Source organism: Oncorhynchus mykiss, chromosome 19 (assembly GCF_013265735.2).
Source record: "Oncorhynchus mykiss isolate Arlee chromosome 19, USDA_OmykA_1.1, whole genome shotgun sequence".
In the NCBI taxonomy this organism is placed as follows: domain Eukaryota; kingdom Metazoa; phylum Chordata; class Actinopteri; order Salmoniformes; family Salmonidae; genus Oncorhynchus; species Oncorhynchus mykiss.
Window position 1 is genome coordinate 6,449,123 of NC_048583.1, and position 24,637 is coordinate 6,473,759.

General features: G+C 45.7%; 1 protein-coding gene across 4 annotated transcripts in view; it reads right to left on the bottom strand.

Annotated features, from left to right (window-relative positions):
• The window catches only part of LOC110518704 (zinc finger protein basonuclin-2-like), a 156,777-nt gene that overhangs the window by 51,981 nt on the left and 80,159 nt on the right, over nt 1-24,637 (bottom strand). For all 4 annotated transcript variants that reach the window (XM_036954096.1, XM_036954095.1, XM_036954097.1 and 1 more), the window contains 2 exons: nt 23,866-23,968; nt 20,900-21,135 (listed from right to left, as the gene is read on the bottom strand). In XM_036954096.1, the coding sequence (XP_036809991.1) occupies nt 20,900-21,135; nt 23,866-23,968 (339 nt within the window). The remainder of the gene's footprint in view (nt 1-20,899; nt 21,136-23,865; nt 23,969-24,637) is intronic.

A 24,637-nucleotide genomic window follows, 5' to 3' on the forward strand; every position in this document is an offset into this window, starting at 1 on the left:
AGAGATAGAGAGACACAAAGAGAGAGAGTAAATCTAGCCAGAGCAGAAGCCATTTAAGAAAATGTGACAGGGCAAATGAGCGAGAACTAACACTTGAAGCCCATGCCAATATACCCAGTTAAAACAGCAGAGGCTGTATCTGAATTCATTAGGCTTTCTTCACTAGGGCCTGCATTTCAGCATCGTTCCCTCTCTTTCCTCACTACCATTTCTCTCTCTCTCTCTCTCTCTCTCTCTCTCTCTCTCTCTCTCTCTCTCTCTCACCTCACCTCACTACAGTTCCTGTCTCTCTCTTTCCTCACTACAGTTCCTGTCTCTCTCTTTCCTCACTACAGTTCCTGTCTCTCTCTTTCCTCACTACAGTTCCTGTCTCTCTCTTTCCTCACTACAGTTCCTGTCTCTCTCTTTCCTCACTACAGTTCCTGTCAAATTCAAATTTCAAATTCAAGCTGCTTTATTGGCATGAAAAACATTGTGTCAATATTGCCAAAGCAACAATGTATACAATATACATTGTAACAAAATTGTAAATGATAGCAAATAATAATATAAAATGGTAGTAAATAATAATACAAAAATAAATACAATAAAATGGTAACAGTCTACAGTAAACATTAATAATTATAGTAATAACAATAATAGTAATAATAAGTAAGTTACTGTTTACTATGCAGATGTTATTATTCAGTGTCCCTCAGGCTATGGCAGGAAAATACATATTTGGCTGCAAGAGGAGCCATTGCTCCTTCGCCCATGAGTATTCTTAGTTTTTCCTCTGGGTTCAATTTGTAAAAATGTGGAATATATGTAGTCATTTCTGTGAATAATGAATCTCTTTGTGAGGAATATTTATCACAGTAAAGGAGAAAGTGCATCTCTGTCTCTACCTCCCCTGTCATGCAGTGACCACATACACGCTCTTCTTTGGGTAGCCATGTCTTTTTATGTCTGCCGGTTTCTATTGCCAATCGGTGGTCACTCAGCCTGTACTTGGTAAGGATCTGTCTCTGCTTCGTATCTCTGACAGAGTAGAGATAATCAGCCAATTCATATTCTCTGTTTAGGGTCAGATAGCAATTTAGTCGGCTTTGGGATTTTGTTTCGTTTTTCCAGTATTGTAAGTATGATTCCTTTGATTGGTTCATGATTTTGTTTATTGGAATTCTTTCTTTTGAAGCAGTGCTGGTGTCAGCTTGATTGGTGAGGTCCAACACCAGCTGACTGAGAGGGCTCGTTTCTGGGCTCAGCTCTTGGGCTTGAAGTGCTTTAAATTGCAGACTCGAATTTGGACTTGAATTTAGATGTAGCCAAAATTTTAATGATCTTTTCTGTATTTTCATTATTACTGGAAAACGGCCCAATTCTGCCCTACATGCATTAGTTGGTGTATTTCTCTGGACTTGTAGAATTTTCCGACAGAATTCTGCATGTAGGGTTTCAATTGGATGTTTGTCCCACATTTTAAAATCCAGTTTATTGAGTGGCCCCCAAACCTCACTTCCATAAAGTGCTATTGGTAGGATTACACTGTCAAATATTTTAGTCCAAATCCTAATTGGGATGTTGATTTTGAATAATTTCATTTTTTTGCATAAATTGCTCTGCGGGCTTTTTCTTTGCGTGACTTCACTGCCATATTAAAGTTTCCCGATGCAGATATGGTCAGACCAAGGTAGGTGTAATTTTTTGTGTGTTCAATTAAGGTGTTGTTCAGGGTGAATTTACATTTTTGTTTCTGACATCTGGGTTTTTTTTGGAAAATCATGATTTTAGTTTTTTGGAAATTTACTGCCAGGGCCCAATTATGGCAATATTGCTCCAGAATATTAATGTTTTGTTGAAGACCTTCTTTGGTTGGTGATAGAAGTACCAAGTCATCAGCATATAGCAGGTATTTCACCTCTGTGTCAAATAGTGTGAGTCCTGGGGCTGGAGATTGGTCCAACATGTCTGCTAATTCATTGATATAAATGTTGAAAAGATTTGGACTCAAATTGCAGCCTTGTCTCACACAGTTCCTGTCTCTCTCTTTCCTCACTACAGTTCCTGTCTCTCTTTCCTCACTACAGTTCCTGTCTCTCTCTTTCCTCACTACAGTTCCTGTCTCTCTCTTTCCTCACTACAGTTCCTGTCTCTCTCTTTCCTCACTACAGTTCCTGTCTCTCTCTTTCCTCACTACAGTTCCTGTCTCTCTCTTTCCTCACTACAGTTCCTGTCTCTCTCTTTCCTCACTACAGTTCCTGTCTCTCTTTCCTCACTACAGTTCCTGTCTCTCTCTTTCCTCACTACAGTTCCTGTCTCTCTCTTTCCTCACTACAGTTCCTGTCTCTCTCTTTCCTCACTACAGTTCCTGTCTCTCTCTTTCCTCACTACAGTTCCTGTCTCTCTCTTTCCTCACTACAGTTCCTGTCTCTCTCTTTCCTCACTACAGTTCCTGTCTCTCTCTTTCCTCACTACAGTTCCTCTCTCTCTCTCCTCACTACAGTTCCTCTCTCTTTCCTCACTACAGTTCCTCTCTCTCTTTCCTCACTACAGTTCCTGTCTCTCTCTTTCCTCACTACAGTTCCTCTCTCTCTCTCCTCACTACAGTTCCTCTCTCTTTCCTCACTACAGTTCCTCTCTCTCTTTCCTCACTACAGTTCCTGTCTCTCTCTCTTTCCTCACTACAGTTCCCGTCTCTCTCTTTCCTCACTACAGTTCCTGTCTCTCTCTCTTTCCTCACTACAGTTCCTGTCTCTCTCTTTCCTCACTACAGTTCCTGTCTCTCTCTCTTTCCTCACTACAGTTCCTGTCTCTCTCTTACTCACTACAGTTCCTCTCTCTCTTTCCTCACTACAGTTCCTGTCTCTCTCTTTCCTCACTACAGTTCCTGTCTCTCTCCTCACTACAGTTCTTGTCTCTATCCCCACTACAGTTCCTGTCTCTCTCTCTTTCCTCACTACAGTTCCAGTCTCTCTCTTTCCTCACTACAGTTCCTGTCTCTCTCTCTTTCCTCACTACAGTTCCTGTCTCTCTCTTACTCACTACAGTTCCTCTCTCTCTTTCCTCACTACAGTTCCTGTCTCTCTCTTTCCTCACTACAGTTCCTGTCTCTCTCCTCACTACAGTTCTTGTCTCTATCCCCACTACAGTTCCTGTCTCTCTCTCTTTCCTCACTACAGTTCCAGTCTCTCTCTTTTCCCGTCTCTCTCTTTCCTCACTACAGTTCCTCTCTCTCTCTCCTCACTACAGTTCCTCTCTCTCTCTCTCCTCACTACAGTTCCTCTTTCTTTCCTCACTACAGTTCCTCTCTCTTTATTTCCTCACTACAGTTCCTCTCTCTCTTTCCTCACTACAGTTCCTCTCTCTCTTTCCTCACTACAGTTCCTCTCTCTTTATTTCCTCACTACAGTTCCTCTCTCTCTTTCCTCACTACAGTTCCTCTCTCTTTATTTCCTCACTACAGTTCCTCTCTCTTTATTTCCTCACTACAGTTCCCGTCTCTCTCTTTCCTCACTACAGTTCCTCTCTCTCTCTCCTCACTACAGTTCCTGTCTCTCTCTCTCTCTTTCCTCACTACAGTTCCTCTCTCTCTCTTTCCTCACTACAATTCCTCTCTCTTTATTTCCTCACTACAGGTCCTTTCCCTCCCCATGTCTTCACCTCTTTCTCCTCCTGTCTCTCTCTCTCTTTCCCTCTCTCTGCTTGTTACAGGGCTGAGGGGTGAGGAGGAAGGCTCTTACTTTCCCTCTCAGGCTGCAGGGCCTAAACCAAGACACCCCCCCCCCCCCCCCTCTCCTCCATCCCCTCTACTCCTGTCGGAGGTGAAGTGAAGCTAGACCAATTGGCGGTGTGTCTCCTGACCGGAGAGAGCAACTCCCCTCCCTCACCTCACCCTTACCCTCGCCTCACACCTGCATGACAGGTCATCCCGCTTAATAAAGCCAGTCGTGCACAACACGCCACAGAGACAAGGATAACGAGAGAGGAGAGTGAGAGGGAAAGCGAGAAAGAGAGAGAGAGATAGAGAGAGGGGAGAGAGAGAAAAAGAGGGGGAGAGAGAGGTGAAGACAATATGCCTGAAAGCTACAAAGGTGTTGTGTAGTCTGTTTAGATAGAGAGTGAGAGAAAAAGGGAGAGCAAAGGAGGGAGAGAAAGAAAGCCAAGCACACAGGTAAGGATTGTGAAGACTCAAGCACATTTCACACAAAAACCCCAACGCCCGTTTCCTCTGTTATTCCTTACTTCATTCATATTCTGTGGCTTTAATACAGTCTAGCGTTTTCTGAGCGAGGACGTTTGGCTCACCCGGGGATCGTCTGACCAATGAGAGAAGAGAACATGGTGGTCTAGGACCGCGTCCCGTGCCAATGACATCACAGCCTCCTGGGGCGCTGCGGATAAGTCTAACACAGCTGGGAGTCAGCGAAAGACGAGAGGGTGAGAGAGGCAACGCAGTCGGGACCGCAGTCATACCGGTGTGTGTGAGAGATGTGTCCGACTATAATTATGAAGTGTGTGAGAAACAGTATGTGTGTGTGTGTGTGTGTGTGCAAAAAATCTGTGTGAGCATGTGATGCATGCACTTTGCAGCCTGTTTGTGTATGCAGATGTGAGTCCATAAACTTGTGTGTATGCAAGCAACAGTGTGAGTGTGTGGTGTGTGTGTGAGGTCCTGTATGCACCATGTGTCCCACTCCCCTCCAGCCTGTCTAGCTCATTCCCTCCCTGCTACTTTATGAGTAGAGGCTGCTACAGCTCACGTCAGGACACAGTGAAGTGTCTAAACGCTTCCATTCACACGGGAAGTGACACACACACTCACACTGAGAGAGAGAGAGAGAGAGAGAGAGATGAGAGAGAGAGACGGGGAGAGAGAGAGAGAGAGAGAGAGAGACGGAGAGAGAGAGACGGGGAGAGAGAGAGACGGAGAGAGAGAGACGAGAGAGAGAGACAGAGAGAGAGAGAGATTGTGTGTGTGCTGCAGCATGTGTGTGATTCACTAGTTTGTGTGTAAGGCGATAGTGTTAACTAAACTAGGGCCTCACTGGAGCTATTCTGGAATACTACACATACTTTCTAGTGCTATCTGGGAACCCAGTGCTATTTTAGGACTGGACAACCTTTGCAGCACTGTTCAGGGAGCTGTACCCTAGACGTACCCTGTATTGGGGAGGGACTCTGGCCCCTTTGATTGTAGAATGCAGGAACCATATTCATTCTACATGTCTGGCCGTCAATTGCTTAGTGCAGTAGAGAAAGGAGGTGCCCTAAGATCCTCCAGGACACTAACGATGACCCCTTACAGCTCCTTAACCCCACCTGCAAAGGGCCGTCCCTGTGTGAGAGCAGCAGTGACAGTCTGCCTCCTCCTTTCCTCTACTGTTGACACATCAATAGGAGACAATGTTCTCAGGAGATCAGCATCACAACGTCAACGCTCTCACACCTTTGCCATCCGTGTCGCTGACCTTGAAGTAAAATTCAATTTCCCTCCACAACAACAAAGCAGAAGGAACGGAAGGTACTACAATAGACACTTCTGATCCCCTGGCCATTTCCCCTTCCGACGCAACGCACACAGGATATTATAACTTATGAAGGAGATGGGGAGAGAAATGGATGGAGGGAACGGAGAGAGAAAGGAAGAAGAAGAAGGGAGGTGGTAATTATAACATGGTCCGTCTTTGAAAAACCTCCAGCAGGACGGCGGATCCCCAGCCTCAATTAGACACGCGGCTGCTGGAGAGGGCTTCTCGCTGGGGGAGAGTAGCAGCCGCACCGGGGCGCCCATGCTCGCTACTAGGCCCTTTTGAGGGGAATTCCCCCAGGCCCTGACACAACAGGAAGAAAAAAGGGAAAGGCGAATGTAGGAGCGAGGGATCCCATTAAGGGGATGAAGGTGTTGTGTATCGCACATGTCGTTAATACTGGAGGAATATTCCTTTTCTATGTCATTATCACTGCCTAGTGGTACTCAGAGGGAGCCAGAGGAGGATCATGGGTAGGCTGGTGGACCCCTCACTCAGCTATGGATGGAGAGAGACAGAGAGAGAGGGAGAGAAGAGGGAGCGAAATAGAGAGAGTGTGAGAGCAAGAGAGACAGAGAGAGAGGGAGAGAGGGAGCGAAATAGAGAGAGTGTGAGAGCGAGAGAGACAGCGAGAGAGAGTGTGTGTAGAAAGTGCAGAGAGAGGTGGGAATACACAGAGCAGCGCGAATCCAACCAGCATCTTGGATAAAGCTGTAGGATTGTCTGCGTGGCTTTGAAGTTGGCCCTGTCTTAGGGGATTTGGGCAAGGGGGATGGGCTCAGGGGGTGGAGGGGGTAGCACTGGGAGTTGGAGAGAGGTAGGCTCTGCTCAGCTTGATCAAACCCACCGCTTGGGTCCCCTGGGGGGGGCTAGGAGACCTGACCATCAACCATGTATGTTAAATACATCATTTCCCCATCCTCACGCCGCTCCCCGGGCCACATTAGCCCTCCCAACGCATGTATGCCCCATTTCAACACTCTATCTATCCACCATAGAGTATGAATGGGTTTACATTTGACCATGTATACAGTACTAATATACTTTGGGATCCCGCTAGGTTGATATAGCGTTCTGCTAATATGAATGTGACCACCATGCATGTAAATGTGGGGGAGATTAGTCGATGAGGATGATGAAATTCATGCCCATTACATGCCTGGTCCCATGAGGAGGTTTACAGTAATGAGGCCCTTACTAAAACCCTGCTCTGTGATTTTAGGCATCCATTGGCTGTCACTGTACTAAAAAATAATATATATATATTATATTATGATGTTTAAAACAAAAGTATTATCACATACACCGGATAGGTACGGTTAAATGTGTTGTTTTACAGGGTCAGCCATAGTAGTACAACGCCCCTGGAGCAAATTAGGGTTAAGTGCCTTGCTCAAGGGCACATCGGCAGTGTTTTCCTCGTAGGCAAAATTTCAGTTACTGGCCCAGCGCTCTAACTGCTAGGCTACTGGATGCTCTGGAACTGGAAGCCAGTTCCACTGCTTTTTGTCATTGTTCCCCTCTGATCAGGGACTGATTTAGACCAGGGACACCAGGTAGAACAGAAAAGCAGCAGGCTCCGGACCTCGTAGGGTCAGAGTTGAACACCCCTGCTGTAGATGATTACATAAAATACATGAAACTAAGTGTCGAGAGATCATTCCTTCAAATAAATGTTTGTGTTATCGGTTTTCAATTGACTGGCTTGTTGTTCGTCCTCTGTGGTGTGGCAGGCCATCATTATCCAATTAGGACGGTATTGCTGGGCTGGAGGGATGAAAGGAGAGACAGAGGAAATAGAAACAGAAGAGAGAGAAATAGAGGGAGCTTCCCACTGAATGCAGGTCTGTTTGCCCATGTAGAGTGTGTGTGTCCTAGAGTATGGGAGTGTGACCTCTAGTAAAACACCATGAGATACTAAACATTCATGGAGCAGACTAGAGACTAAGCCAGAGGGACTGTTGGGGAGAGAGAAGGAACGTGAAGAAGCGAGAGACGGAGGGAGAAAGAGAGAAAAAGAGAGGGAGGGAGAGGACAAAGATGAAGGAGTGAAAAAGAGAGAGAGAGAGTAACTCTCTGTGTCCCTGTGCTGTACATGGGGGGATCCAGGGAGGCGGAGTTAAAACAACAACACAGAAAGCTAAATAGAACAACACAGAACTGCACTTCATTGCAGCGAACGCCAGAGTACACACACAGATAACCTCAGCAATCCTTCCTCAGCTGGAGAGAGAGAGGGAGGGAAGGAAGGGGGGATTGAGGGAGGGAGGGGGCTGCAGGAGGTAATCAGGGTTGAGAGAAAAGGAGGGCAGAGAGAGATGAAAGAGAGAGGACAGCGGACAGAAAGAAGTGGTCGAAGAGGAGAGGACCAGAGAGCAAGATGGAGTGAACGAGAGAAGACGGAAGGAGAGAACAGCGAAAGATAAAAGACAGTGAAACAGCATAACGAGGGGACGGCTAACAAGGGACAGACAGAAAGAGGACAGAATGAGAGAAATAAAAGGAGGACATGAAGACAGAAAGAGAGTGATGGAGAGAGAGAGAGGAGAGCTGTGTGTCAGGGGGCGTGATGTGAAGAGAATCTAGCTGCATCAAAGCGGAGGAGAGGAGCAGAGCGGCACTACAGCCGTGACCTGAATGTGCTCCCAGCCCTCTGCTGCTAACAGGATCAATGGCAGGCCTGCGTTGGGCTCACCTCAGGCCCCTGGGCAGGCTAATGAAGGCACACACCACACACACCACACACACCAATGATCAGTGGTGCTCGTGAAACCAGCAGTGTGATCTGATTATACCTGTCATTATAAGAAATCAAGATAACTCAAAAGATTCCATCTGTTTGCTTTACAAGGGATGTAGCAGATGTTTACAATGGCCCAGATTTTACTGTCCAACGCTTTGACATGTATACACACACACACACACACACACACACACACACACACACACACACACACACACACACACACACACACACACACACACACACACACACACATGCGAATACACACAGATACACACACACTCTCACAAACACACACACACACACACACACACACACACGCGAATACACGCGGATACACACACACTCTCACACACACACAGAGGGCTGAGAAGATCACAGCGTCTAACTGCTAAAAACATAGATAATTTCACTTGTAAGCCCTCAAAGAAACTTCTCTCTTTTTACTATGAGGTGCAACTTTTTAACTCAACTTCCACCTGATGTCACGTCATAGCCAAGGTGTTATTAGATAACGCTGAATAACATCTAAATGGTTTCACATAATTTATCACGATTCGTTTCTGTCTCCCAGGCTATGGGGCCGTGCTGAAGCTCCATTGTGGCAGAGAGTCAGAATCTGGTCCAAATCCAATATAAGGGGAATTACTTCCCAAATTCCTTCATACGATGTAACCTGCGCATAACCCCCCCCCCCCCCCCTCCCTTCCAGCTTGAATCCATTTGAAGCTTGGTTCTGGGATTGGAGAGTGGGACTATGGATTGGCATGTGCAGCACTGATGTTAGGCCCTTGATGTAAAGACCTACCTACTTTACTGTAGTCCGCTCTGAGGTGCTCTGGGAAAAGTGACAGGGAGAATTCTCACACTTACATACAACAGTATACATTCTGGATACATTCTGGATCAATATTCATCCGTATTATATAGGTTATAAGGGGAAGGAATTGGTCTGGAATTACAGTGATACAACGAACAGGGTCGGTGTGTCATATCGAACTTTGTTCAGGTGTGAAGAGCTTCTGCTAACAGCACATACAGTATCTATGGAGAGTACGGTGTCTAGTACTAATGAGGTCTCCTCCATCACACGAGTCCTCCAGCCTCAAGTCACATCCTTCTATCTCTGACCCTGTCTGAGGAGCGTGTGAAAGCGAAAAGGAATGAAACCATAAGACCATGGGCACTGGGGCAGCTGGCGGGGACACATATTGTGTGTGTAGAAATCACCTTGATTCAGTGCACCGGCCCCTTTGATGTTGCCTGGAGCTGAACAACTCCTCACTCTGAGCCAACCCTAAGCCTTAAAACTCAAATCTAGCCTGACGTCCCCCACCCCCCTCCTGAAAATCATAACCATATGACGGAGAAGAAATTCCTCCACCTTAGGAATCACTTCGCCCCGTCCATCTCGCTCTCCGACCGAGACATCAGGCCAGAGATAACAGAAAACAGGTTACAAGACGATGGGAGGTGATGGGAGGAGGAGGAGGAGGAGGGAGGAGGAGGAGGAGGGAGGAGGAGGAGGGAGGAGGGGGAGAGAGGAGGAGGAGGAGAGGAGGGTGGGTTAAGAAGATCACGTCCTGAAAAATTGCATGCAGCGTGACTACCTAAAATGGAAGTTTCTCAGGCAAGGGATGGAGGGATGGAAGATAGGATGACCTTCCAGTTGACAGAGTGAGAGACAGAGAGAAGGAGAGGGGGAGGGAAAAAACAAGTCAAATATGAAATCTGACTCAAATTAGAAAAACATTCCTGTTCTATCACAGTTGAGAGCCTCAGCCAGACCCTGCAGGAACAACCAGTACATGTACTGAGTGTCTGACACACGTACTGGTTATCTGACACACGTACTGGTTACCTGACACACGTACTGGTTACCTGACACACGTACTGGTTATCTGACACACGTACTGAGTATCTGACACACGTACTGAGTATCTGACACACGCACTGAGTATCTGACACACGTACTGGTTATCTGACACATGTACTGGTTACCTGACACACGTACTGGTTACCTGACACACGTACTGGTTATCTGACACACGTACTGAGTATCTGACACACGTACTGAGTGTCTGACACACGTACTGGTTACCTGACACACGTACTGGTTATCTGACACACGTACTGAGTATCTGACACACGCTCTGAGTATCTGACACACGTACTGGTTATCTGACACACGTACTGGGTATCTGACACACGTACTGGTTACCTGAGACATGTACTGGGTATCTGACACATGTACTGGTTATCTGACACACGTACTGGTTATCTGACACACGTACTGGTTATCTGACACACGTACTGGTTACCTGACACATGTACTGGTTATCTGACACATGTACTGGTTCTAGGGGATACTATACAATTACGACTTCACCCATGTAATAACCACTTCCATACATGTAATTACATTATAATAACAACAAAATAGTCCCCTTCATGAAAATCGGTGTGTTTGAGTGCGTTTGGTAGCCAGTGAGGGTGTGTTTATGAGTCTGTATTTGTTATTGTGTGTGTTTGGTCTGCGTGTGGTGGCTGGCCCTGGCTCCCTGTTCATTCCTCTCTCTCTCCTCCTTGTTAATCGCATCAGCTGGTTTAGCCAGAGGACATCCTTCATTAAATAAATCAGGAAGTAGCATATTGGGTAGTCTGGCCCCTGCTTTGCGCCACGGGTTTTACCCCTCTAACAAATTCCTTTGCTGCGCCCAGATGTCAGGTATTTGAATAAAACGGCCTCATTGTACCTCCCCTCCCCTTACCCCTGTGTCCCTGAGAGATGGAGCGAGGAAAATATAGAAGGAGGACGAGGGAGGAGTGTTTGGGAGCGTATTGGAGGTGTGTGTGTTTGTGTGTGTGTTAGCGGTTCCATCTGGGTCTCCTGGAAGCGCGGTGGAGTCAGGAAAACCGCATCTCATAAAAGGGGGAGGAAGCCCAATGTTCTACAAGGACAGAACATTACAGAGAATGTCGCTCAGGAAAAACCTGGGCTTGGGCCCACATGTTGGCTGGCTGACTAGGCCTTCTCTCTCTCCCTTCTCTTTTCCTCTCTCTCTCTCTCTCTCTCTCTCTCTCTTTCTCAATATTTCTCTCTCTTAATAGGCAAAGGAACATCGAGAGAGAGAGAGCGAGAGAGATAGAGAGAGAGAGATAGAGAGATATATATATATAGCGAGAGAGAGCGAGAGAGATACATCGAGAGAGAGAGAGACAGAGACAGAGACAGAGAGAGATATATAGATATATATATAGAGAGAGAGAGGGAGAGAGAGACAGAGACAGAGACAGAGACAGAGAGAGAGAGAGAGATATATATATATATAGAGAGAGGGAGAGAGAGAGCGAGAGAGATAGATAGAGAGAGAGAGAGAGAGAGAGGGCCAGACTGATAGGAATTCCATCTGTCGGGACGGAGCGGAGCGGTGACAGGCGGAGAGAGAACCAAAGGCATCTGGTCTCCATTGGTGCTGGGGGGTGCGGGCCAACTAACAGGGCCTGCTCTGGCTCTGGAACCATACGAGGGAGAGATGGATGGAGAGACTGAGGGGTTGAGCCAAGGACCTGGCAAAGGGGGGACAGGGAGAGGAAAGAGAGAGAGAGAGGGAGAGAGAGATAGAAAGGGAGATAGGGCCCCCGACGACTGGCAGTCGTGAGACCTGTCTCGATTTTTCACACATTGCTTTGGATTGGGCTTGGATGGGGGGGGGTATGGGAGGTTTGGCATGTATGTAGTCAGGGTGTGGGGGGAGCCGAGTTAATCACAGTATTCTGAGGAGAGGAGTTGAGAGGAGTTGTCCTCAAAAGCCTAGCGTGTGTGTGTGTGTTGTGTGCGTGTATGTTGTGTGTGTGGTTCATGTGGATGTTTGCTGATAAGTCTTTGGGTTGAGATCAGAACAAAAGAGAGGAGAACAGAGGTGTGATGATCAGTCAGCGCTGTCAGGGGAGACAGACCTACTATACAGCCAGCATAGCTCACAGCCAGATACACTGAGGTAGCCATGAGGAGCTCTCTGAGGAACACACGCATATGTTCATAAGGGAAACAGATCTATATGTTGCGATGAATATGTTCAGTAGGGATTACCATGATGACTAAATGTACCCAAATAAATACTGGATGATACAAGCAGAATGAGATTGTTGTGACAAATGCCATCACAGTAGTGATGGAATGTTATCATATTGTATATTGAATGAATGAGAGAAACAGGATCTGGTACACGTCTGGCTAGGGGATGTGATCTGGTACACGTCTGGCTAGGGGATGTGATCTGGTACACGTCTGGCTAGGGGATGTGATCTGGTACACGTCTGTCTAGGGGATGTGATCTGGTACATGTCTGGCTAGGGGATGTGATCTGGTACACGTCTGGCTAGGGGATGTGATCTGGTACACGTCTGTCTAGGGGATGTGATCTGGTACATGTCTGGCTAGGGGATGTGATCTGGTACACGTCTGGCTAGGGGATGTGATCTGGTACACGTCTGCCTAGGGGATGTGATCTGGTACATGTCTGGCTAGGGGATGTGATCTGGTACACGTCTGCCTAGGGGATGTGATCTGGTACACGTCTGCCTAGGGGATGTGATCTGGTACACGTCTGTCTAGGGGATGTGATCTGGTACATGTCTGGCTAGGGGATGTGATCTGGTACACGTCTGGCTAGGGGATGTGATCTGGTACATGTCTGGCTAGGGGATGTGATCTGGTACACGTCTGTCTAGGGGATGTGATCTGGTACACGTCTGGCTAGGGGATGTGATCTGGTACACGTCTGCCTAGGGGATGTGATCTGGTACACGTCTGGCTAGGGGATGTGATCTGGTACACGTCTGGCTAGGGGATGTGATCTGGTACACGTCTGGCTAGGGGATGTGATCTGGTACACGTCTGCCTAGGGGATGTGATCTGGTACACGTCTGGCTAGGGGATGTGATCTGGTACACGTCTGGCTAGGGGATGTGATCTGGTACACGTCTGGCTAGGGGATGTGATCTGGCACACGTCTGGCTAGGGGATGTGATCTGGTACACGTCTGGCTAGGGGATGTGATCTGGTACACGTCTGCCTAGGGGATGTGATCTGGTACACGTCTGGCTAGGGGATGTGATCTGGTACATGTCTGGCTAGGGGATGGGATCTGGTACCTGTCTGGCTAGGGGATGTGATCTGGTACACGTCTGGTACATGTGATCTTATCATATGATGCTACAACAGGCGTCCATACTGATGATGACATGTAATGGTGAGAATAACCCCCGATAAAAGCAACAGGAAAATGAAAAGGTCAGCAAGACAATACAGACAGTTTCCACTAAACAACCATTTTGTTTCTATTATTTTCTGAAAATCTAGCACTAGCAAGAGAAGTGTGGGTTTGGGTCTGTAATGATCCCGCTGGGTTTTTCAGTACAATTTCCTAATGGAATATTTTACTGCACAACAGCCGTGGAGTGGCGAGGACCACTGCGAAGGTCATTAAAGCACTTTTTGAAATTAAAACAGTTCAAAATGAGATCACGGGGAGCGATTGTGTCCCCACGGTGGCTATAAGAATGTGTTTACTGAGAGCAGAAGTACAGTGCGTTAGGCCTCATTAGCTTATTGCTATAGATGCAATGTGTGTGTGTGTTCACGTGTGTGCATTGTTAACTATGCTATTGTTAAGAGTGAATCAGCTGTAGAGGTTATAGCGATATATAATTCTGTTTGCTAATGGTTCATAATTGCTGATTGTGTGTGTGTGTGTGTGTGTGTGTGTGTGTGTGTGTGTGTGTGCGCGCATGTGTGTCTAACTGTAATGTGAAGATCAGATCATGCAAAGGTCCTTAGGAGAGAGAGAGAGAGAGAGAGGAAGAGGGAGGGAGAGGAAGAGAGAGAAGGAGGGAGAGGAAGAGGGAGAAGGAGGGAGAGGTAGAGGGAGGGAGAGGAAGAGGGAGGGAGAGGAAGAGGAAGAAGGAGGGAGAGGTAGAGGGAGAAGGAGGGAGAGGTAGAGGGAGGGAGAGGAAGAGGAAGAAGGAGGGAGAGGTAGAGGGAGGGAGAGGAAGAGAGAGAAGGAGGGAGAGGAAGAGGGAGAAGGAGGGAGAGGTAGAGGGAGGGAGAGAAAGAAAAAAACAATCATTCATTTTAATGGTTATTGATGTTATTTATAATTCCCCTCACTTCGCAAATCACAATTCCAAACACTTGACGACCTATTGAGCTTTTTATGCTATCGATTCATTTCCTCCTGCTTAAACAGTCTATTACAATGGTAAATTGCGAAGTGTACGCATATTTAGTCACGCCTCAACAATATATTTACCCTTCTTATGCTGTACGTGACCTAGCATAATGCATTGAGATGGAGAGTAGAATTTGTCTTTCCTGCTGGGATAATTAATTCATATCTCATAGAATCATAATTGTAGGATTACAAAAGAAGGAAATTGAATGATGGGAAAAATCGAATTATGACAAACGTGCAAATATTCTTACTGATGAGGAAAACAATGATGATAATTATGATAGTACTGATGTTGATAATCATTACAATAACCATGATAACAGTCATGTTTACTCTACAAAATAAAGTGACAGGAGGTTGATTATCTTGGTGTCTGGAAGGCATGTCGTGGTGTATCAGCTCAGTATTCTGTGTGCTGGGAAGGAGAGGTGCGTGGCGTTGGGAAACAACCTAAATGTCCACATAGGAGAGAAGGCAGAACCAGATGAACCTACGTGATGCACCACTCGAATCCTGCTCTGAGCTTTACAAAACAGTTGTATGGACACACACACACCCGTACTATGAAACACACACACATAACTAGGTATGTAGGGACAGACACACACACATAACTAGGTATGTAGGGACAGACACACACACATAACTAGGTATGTAGGGACAGACACACACACATATGCTCAAACACTAAAGTACACACAGGTTAGCTACACCTGGTTTCTGGTAACACAGTGTTAAGTTAAGGGCAAAGCCTTCACCTTTATGTTGCAGCATTCCAACCCAAACAGATGAACAGAGAGGGGAGATAGAATGAGAGAAAATAACAGAGAAAGTGGAGAAAAAAACCTCACTCTCTTCACGGTCCTGAGATCACAGCAGTGTGGGTGCTGACAAAGGACTGTGTGTGTCGTCTCTGTGCCTGCGGGTGTGTTCCTGTGTGTGTGTGAGTGACAGGCGGCAGGGCCCAATCGGCCGGGGAGCGGGGCGGACAGTGATTACGGGTGACAGTGGTGTTACCGTGGAGACAGGTGAACGCTGGAGAGTGGAGGGATGGAGAGAACATTATTCATATATTCAGAAGACTGGCTGGGACTTTCAACATGTTGTATCCCCTGCAGTCAGACATTACACGGTGCCACTGGGACTGGATCCACACACACACAAGGGAGGGAGAGAGGGAGAGAGGGAGAGAGGGAGAGAGGGAGAGAGAGGGAGAGAGAGAGAGAGAGAGAGAGAGAGAGAGAGAGAGCTGACACAACATACTGTAACTTAGACACGGGCAGACGAGCAGAGAGAAATGGTGTGTTTATACCTGTCTGTGTGACTGTGAATTGATACATGGTGGGTGTGTTCCTGTCTGTGTGGGTGTGTTCCTGTCTGTGTGGTTGTGTTCCTGTCTGCGTGGGTGTGTTCCTGTCTGTGTGGGTGTGTTCCTGTCTGTGTGGGTGTGAAATAATACATGGTGTGAGTGTGAGGCATCAGAGGGCCTGAGGTGTATTCTGTCAGCTCAGTGTCTTGGGCTCTATGGTGCAGCACTGACACACAACACCCTGCTGCACACACTGGTCATGACAACACACTCACTGGTCATGACAACACACACGCTGGTCAGGACAACACACACACTGGTAATGACAACACACACACACTGGTCATGACAACACACACACTGATCAGGACAACACACACACTGGTCATGACAACACACTCACTGGTCATGACAACACACACACTGGTCATGACAACACACTCACTGGTCATGACAACACACACGCTGGTCAGGACAACACACACACTGGTAATGACAACACAACACACTGGTCATGACAACACACACACTGGTCAGGACAACATGCACACTGGTCAGGACCACACACACACTGGTAATGACAACACAACACACTGGTCATGACAACACACACACTGGTCAGGACAACACACACACTGATCAGGACAACACACACACTGGTCATGACAACACACTCACTGGTCATGACAACACACACACTGGTCATGACAACACACTCACTGGTCATGACAACACACACGCTGGTCAGGACAACACACACACTGGTAATGACAACACAACACACTGGTCATGACAACACACACGCTGGTCAGGACAACACACACACTGGTAATGACAACACAACACACTGGTAATGACAACACAACACACTGGTCAGGACAACACACACGCTGGTCAGGACAACATACACACTGGTCAGGACCACACACACACTGGTAATGACAACACAACACACTGGTCATGACATCACAACACACTGGTCAGGACAACACAACACACTGGTCATGACAACACACACGCTGGTCAGGACAACACACACACTGGTAATGACAACACAACACACTGGTCATGACAACACACACGCTGATCAGGACAACACACACGCTGGTCAGGACAACACAACACACTGGTAATGACAACACAACACACTGGTAATGACATCACAACACACTGGTAGTGACAACACAACACACTGGTAATGACAACACAACACACTGGTAGTGACAACACAACACACTGGTAGTGACAACACCACACACTGGTAGTGACAACACAACACACTGGTAATGACATCACAACACACTGGTAGTGACAACACAACACACTGGTCATGACAACACAACACACTGGTAATGACAACACAACACACTGGTAATGACATCACAACACACTGGTCATGACAACACAACACACTGGTAATGACAACACAACACACTGGTAATGACAACACAACACACTGGTAATGACATCACAACACACTGGTAGTGACAACACAACACACTGGTAATGACAACACAACACACTGGTAGTGACAACACAACACACTGGTAGTGACAACACAACACACTGGTAGTGACAACACAACACACTGGTCATGACATCACAACACACTGGTCAGGACCACACACACACTGGTAATGACATCACAACACACTGGTAATGACATCACAACACACTGGTCATGACAACACAACACACTGGTCATGACAACACAACACACTGGTTCCTTTCTCCCAAAGCCTGTCTTTTCTAAATGAAAAGAGGGATAAACACTCTAAACAGGCCAAAAGAGTCAAATAAAAGCGGGGAAGAGATGGAGGGAGGAGAGATGTTGTGTGAGAGGGAAGGGAGGAGAGATGTTGTGTGAGAGGTAAGGGAGGAGAGATGTTGTGTGAGAGGGAAGGGAGGAGAGATGTTGTGTGAGAGGGAAGGGAGGAGAGATGTTGTGTGAGAGGTAAGGGAGGAGAGATGTTGTGTGAGAGGTAAGGGAGGAGAGATGTTGTGTGAGAGGTAAGGGAGGAGAGATGTTGTGTGAGAGGTAAGGGAGGAGAGATGTTGTGTGAGAGGTAAGGGAGGAGAGATGTTGTGTGAGAGGTAAGGGAGGAGAGATGTTGTGTGAGAGGTAAGGGAGGAGAGATGTTGTGTGAGAGGTAAGGGAGGAGAGATGTTGTGTGAGAGGTAAGGGAGGAGAGATGTTGTGTGAGAGGTAAGGGAGGAGAGATGTTGTGTGAGAGGTAAGGGAGGAGAGATGTTGTGTGAGAGGTAAGGGAGGAGAGATGTTGTGTGAGAGGTAAGGGAGGAGAGATGTTGTGTGAGAGGGAAGGGAGGAGAGATGTTGTGTGAGAGGTAAGGGAGGAGAGATGTTGTGTGAGAGGTAAGGGAGGAGAGATGTTGTGTGAGAGGTAAGGGGGGGTTTATTAGTTGGATTGTAACGTGTGCGCGTTGACGATTTCCTGACGTGTGTGTAGGGTTTGTCTCTCAGAGCCATTCTCTGACACACGCATGCACACACGCGCGCGCACACACACACACACACACACACTCACGCACAACAGATCATGATCTGGGTGTTGACTTCAGTGTCGTGGGAGTGAAAGGAGGATGATTGAGTGAAAAGCCAGAGAGAGAGAGAACATGGAGGGGTTTTCTATCCTATGATCAGATGTCAAGGATCATGTTATTTACTTCACAGGACAATAAAGGCAGAAAAAGGTTCTGAGTATTGACATGTCTGTATCAATCAACTGACTGAAATTATCAAAACCCTGAATGAAATGTAACATCAAATGTCCTCCTCAATTCAATGGGTTCACACACTGATAATCTCTTTCATGTTCATATTGTATTTCATTCTATTACATCATTAGCTAAATACAGGAAGACATGTTTTTAAATCCCATCAATATCTCCCATAACTCTCCTCCCTTGGATCTACCATGGAGCATTGTAGAGAGAATAAACCCACCACAGACGTGGCTGCCCTGAGAGAGAGAGAGAGAGAGAGAGAGAGAGAGAGAGAGAGAGAGAGAGAGAGAGAGAATAAACACACCACAGACATAACGTGGCTGCCCTGAGAGAGAGAGAGAGAGAGAGGGAGAGAGAGAGACAGACAGACAGACAGACAGACAGACAGACAGACAGAGAGGATGCGAGAATAAACACACCACAGACATAATGTGGCTGCCCTAAGAGGGCGAGAGAGAGAGAGAGACAGACAGAGAGAGAGGTAGAGAGAATAAACACACCACAGACATAACGTGGCTGCCCTGAGAGAGAGAGAGAGAGAGAGAGAGACAGACAGACGGAGAGACAGACAGAGAGAGAGGTAGAGAGAGAGAGAGGTAGAGAGAATAAACGCACCACAGACATAACGTGGCTGCCCTGAGAGAGAGAGAGAGAGAGAGAGAGAGAGAGAGAGAAAGAGAGAGAGAGAGAGGTAGAGAGAATAAACGCACCACAGACATAACGTGGCTGCCCTGAGGCTGGGAGATGATTGAATTTCATAGCTACTTACAGGCTAATAGGCTACAACGACTGCTCACTGTCCTTAAGTGACTGACAATTTGGGCTGCGGAGCGAAACCTTTGAAGGCCTTTTTGAAGAGATCTGGAGGGGGGGTTAGTGACACGTCTGGGCGGTTTGAACAACGATAGTTAGATAGACAGTCTATTAGAACCAGCTGATCCAACCACACTGAGTTGGAACGTTTGGACAGCCAATGGCGAGGTCTTTCTCACAGTCTAAGGCTATACGGGTTGGACGAGGATTGGAAGACGAATATGTTATTTTTTTGTCAGAGTGCAAAATAATTGAAAATTAAATTATATCAAAAGAAAAAAGATACAACTAGATAGATAAAACAATGATTTGATGGATTTTTTAAACAACGCAAAATCAAATCTCCTGGGTATATTGAGTCTAATAAATCCAGCAACTCAACCTAAAGCCTAAGAGTGCATGGATCTGTTTGTTTGTGTGTGTATCTCCATTGTGTGTGTATTGTTCTGTGTGTGTGTGTCTGTGTGTTCGACAAGTCTGCGAGCAGTTTACTCACAGAAGCTGTTTCCACATACAAGGCCTCAAAACTGCCCTCTCCTCCCTCCATCTCTCCTTTCTCTCCAGCCATGCTGTTCCACTTACCCACACTCCTTTGTGGAACACAAGCCCCAGCCACGGTACCTTGTCTGCCTCGCCGCCTCAACGCTGCTATTGGCTTTGGACAACACACACACCACCGAACACCCTAACCACAAACACATGTTCCCTCGTTCTTAACTAATTCATTCAGGAACACTTTGGTTTGGGTTTTGAGAGACCGAAACCTCTACCTTTGATTAAGAAATGTGTCTGACTGCAATTATATGGGAGGGAGGGAGGGGTAAGTACGATGGTGGTTTTATAGTCTGCTGGCGTGACATTTTTCTATTCTATTTTTCGTTGTTGTAGAGGGACACTGTTGACGGAAGTTGTTGGAAACAAAGAGGAAAATTAGAGAAATATTGAGCGATAGCTTTTTAAACACGTTCCATTGTTGCTACTGTTTCTTTGATAGATAGCCGTTGGAAAAGTACTGCGATGTTGAGAGTGATTTGCGGGCCCACTTGGTGACATATATAGAGGCTGCAATGAGTCTGAATAAGTGGACTTGTTAAACATCCAAGAGAATCACACACACTCACATCTGGGAGTGTGTGTGTAAATTATTACAGTGCATATTCACATCTAAAATATGTTACGTGATCCATGTGTATTCATATTCAGTGATCAGTTTGTAAGTGTGTATATATTTGATTATAAACTGGGTGGTTCGAGCCCTGAATGCTGATTGGCTGACAGCCATGGTATATCAGACCGTAAACCATGGGTATGAAAAACATGTATTTTTCCTGCTCTAATTAAGTTGGTAACCAGTTTATAATAGCAATAAGGCACCTCGGGGGTTTGTGGTATATGGCCAATATACCACGGCTAAGGGCGGTGGTATATATCTCTAAGAACAGCCCTTAGCCGTGGTATATCGGCCATATACCACACCTCCTCGGGCCTTCTTGTTTAAATATTACACTGTGAATGTCTATTACGTGTTCCTAATAGAGCCTACCTGCAGTATGTAACCCCTGACATAGTCCCTCAGGGTCCAGCCCAGGCCGTGCAGTATGTGGAGCACCTCCTCCTGCTTCAGAACACTGAACAGACGGTCCAGCAGGATCTTCAGTCTGACCGGCACCGCCTGGGTCCCGTACAGCATCAGGCTGCTGATGTCAAACACCACGTTGGACTGAACTATCTCCACCTGGGTGGGGTGGTACAGGTGCTGCGTGCTCAGCTTGTCCAGCGCTGGGATGAGGGGACAAGGACACATCAACATGGGTAGGCTTAAATATACACACAGGACATACTAATTCAATGATAGTTCATTAGTCAATGAAAAACAGACGTTTTGGTTAAGAAAATGTGTTTAACTTTGAATCCCGTCCTGAAACCCTCTTGCATATACTCTGCAGGTCTGCATACTCTCACTGTTACTATGGAAACATTTCACTGTTACTATGGAAGCATTTCACTGTTACTATGGAAGCATTTCACTGTTAGTGTGGAAGCATTTCACTGTTACTATGGACACATTTCACTGTTACTATGGAAACATTTCACTATTACTATGGAAGCATTTCACTGTTAGTGTGGAAGCATTTCACTGTTACTATGGACACATTTCACTGTTACTATGGAAACATTTCACTGTTACTATGGAAACATTTCACTGTTACTATGGAAGTATTTCACTGTTACTATGGAAACATTTCACTATTACTATGGAAACATTTCACTGTTACTATGGAAGCATTTCACTGTTACTATGGAAACATTTCACTGTTACTATGGAAACATTTCACTATTACTATGGAAGCATTTCACTGTTACTATGGAAACATTTCACTATTACTATGGAAACATTTCACTGTTACTATGGAAGCATTTCACTGTTACTATGGAAACATTTCACTGTTAGTATGGAAACATTTCACTGTTAGTATGGACACATTTCACTGTTACTATGGAAACATTTCACTGTTACTATGGAAGCATTGCACTGTTACTATGGAAACATTTCACTATTACTATGGAAGCATTTCACTGTTACTATGGAAGCATTTCACTGTTACTATGGAAACATTTCACTGTTAGTATGGAAACATTTCACTGTTAGTATGGAAACATTTCACTGTTACTATGGAAACATTTCACTGTTAGCATGGAAACATTTCACTATTACTATGGAAACATTTCACTGTTAGCATGGAAACATTTCACTGTTAGCATGGAAACATTTCACTGTAAGTAAGTAAGCATTTCACTGTAAATAATTAAGCACTTCACTATAAGTAAGCATGCATTTCACTGTAAATAATTAAGCATTTCACTGTAAAATAGTAAGCATTTCACTGTAAATAAATAAGCATTTCACTGTAAGTAAGCATTAATTTCACTGTAAGTAAGCATGCATTTCACTGTAAGTAAGCATGCATTTCACTGTAAGTAAGCATTAATTTCACTGTAAGTAAGCATGCATTTCACTGTAAGTAAGCATGCATTTCACTGTAAGTAAATAAGCATTTATCTTCCCCTCTACCCAGTCTCTTCCCCTCTACCTGGTCTCTTCCCCTCTACCCGGTCTCTTCCCCTCTACCCTATCTCTTCCCCTCTACCCTGTATCTTCCCCTCTACCCTATCTCTTCCCCTCTACCCTGTCTCTTCCCCTCTACCCTGTCTCTTCCCCTCTACCCTGTCTCTTCCCCTCTACCTATCTCTCACGTCACCACCTCTCTCCCATCACCACCTCTCCACCTTACCCTCACTCACCTGCTTTTCTCTCCATCCCCCTCTCTTTCACTCCTTTTTTTCCCATCCCTCCCTTCCTCCCACTCCTCCCTCCCCTCTTCTCTCTTCGCCTGTCTGTATGACACCTGGTTTTGTCTCCTCTGATCCCAGGACAGCCTTTCCGCTGACGAGGGCTTTGCCTGACAACACACTCTGCGAGACACGAACATCATAAAAAATGAAGAACTGCTTGTCAGAGTGGCTGCCAATGCCGAGATGAAATGAAAAGTGGGGAGAGCGAAGGGGAGAAGGGCCCTCTGACAGTTCAGAGAAGGAGATTAAAAATATTCAATGGGGTCCTGTGCTGATCGCTGAAGGCCCTCTCTACGCTTGGGCCAAACAGGTGTTTTCTTTTATCTTATTTTCCCCTCTGTTCCCTCCTTTCTATGCTTTCCATCTTCTTTCTTTCTTTCGCTCCATGTCCTTTTTCCTATGCCCCCTGAACAAGTCATGAGGTTGTCTCTCTCGTGGATATTGTTCTAAGGTAGTAGGTACAGGTATGACTTTGAACCAAAACACTTTTTAAATAAAATATATATAAAGTATTTAAATAAAATACACACTGTTTTTAAATAAAATACACACTGTTTTTAAATAAAATACATAACGTTTTAAATAAAATACATAACGTTTTAAATAAAAGACACAGGACAAACACTAAAGTTGAACGGTATCTCTCTCTGGTAACAAAAAAATCAAATAAACATATTTATCAAATCTTTGATGTGGTAAAAACGTACTGAATCTTCCCTTTTAAGCGTTTATATGAACCCGTTACCTGTAGAATATACGAGGGGATAACACAGCCCTATATACAAGATGTAGGCACTGTATATTATCCTGATCTCTTTAGTGACCCTGTATAAGGAGAGTACAGCTGTGTGTGTCAGGACCTCTCTGCTCTCTCCTCTGGCTAAAGAGACAGGTTTATGAGAGCATAGAACTTCACAGGACTAAAGAGGCAGAGAGAGAGAGAAAAGAGAGAGAGACAGACTAATATGACAAACTATTGCAGTTATTGCAGTTATACACTATTGTTAAAATGATTTCCTACCATACCACACAATCTTCTTGTAAAGAAATGTGATAATATTTCATATTCCAACTACTGTACAGATAATCTTGGACACTGTGACTCCCATCACCCTGGTTAGTAGGTCGGCAGAATTCAAAATGGCCGTCTCTTACCGTGAGCCACCCAGCCGTGCTTGCACTGGTCACATGTACGCAGGTGGATCTTTCCTGGCTGGAAACACTCACAGGTGCAGTTCACCAGAGTGCAGCGAATGGCCTGTAGAGACGCAGGGGGAGAGGGAGAGAGGAAGGCCTTGTCAATCAACTGATCATACAGACAGAGAGAGAGAGAGAGATGGAGGGAGGGAGGGAGGGAGCAGGGAGAGGACAGAGCTCAGGCTACAGAGCACTCATCAATCAAGCAGTCACACAAACAGAACTGAAGGGTTTCACAGATAGACACCGTAACAGATGTACACCAGTAACACATCAACACACAGTCACACAGAGAGCTCCTTTCTCAAAGAGATTTATGTACTGCAATAGTTTTGAATTGTTTCAGCATAGGACAATTTGTTTATTCAATTACATTTTAATATTACAATTGTAGTACTAATTTCCCCTGTCAGTCCCTGTTAAAAGCCCTCTAACGAATTCACTATGACCAGATTTCCCACAATACCCTTTGTATTATCTAATATGAATTATTTCATTCCTTCATAACCTGACCCCACCTGAGCTGACAGAAACACTTTTCTTTTCTCCTCATTGAATATCTCACTTGTTTTGACTAAGTCACCATTAATCAATAGTAGAGGCTGAACTGGAGCTGAACCCTAAAAGCTTTTAGCAGTTAGAGGTCAAGTGTCTAGACAGCTCAGGAGAGTCCAACCCAGTCCACTGGTCTGATAAGGCATCACTGTCAATCATAAGTGCTTCAAAGTCT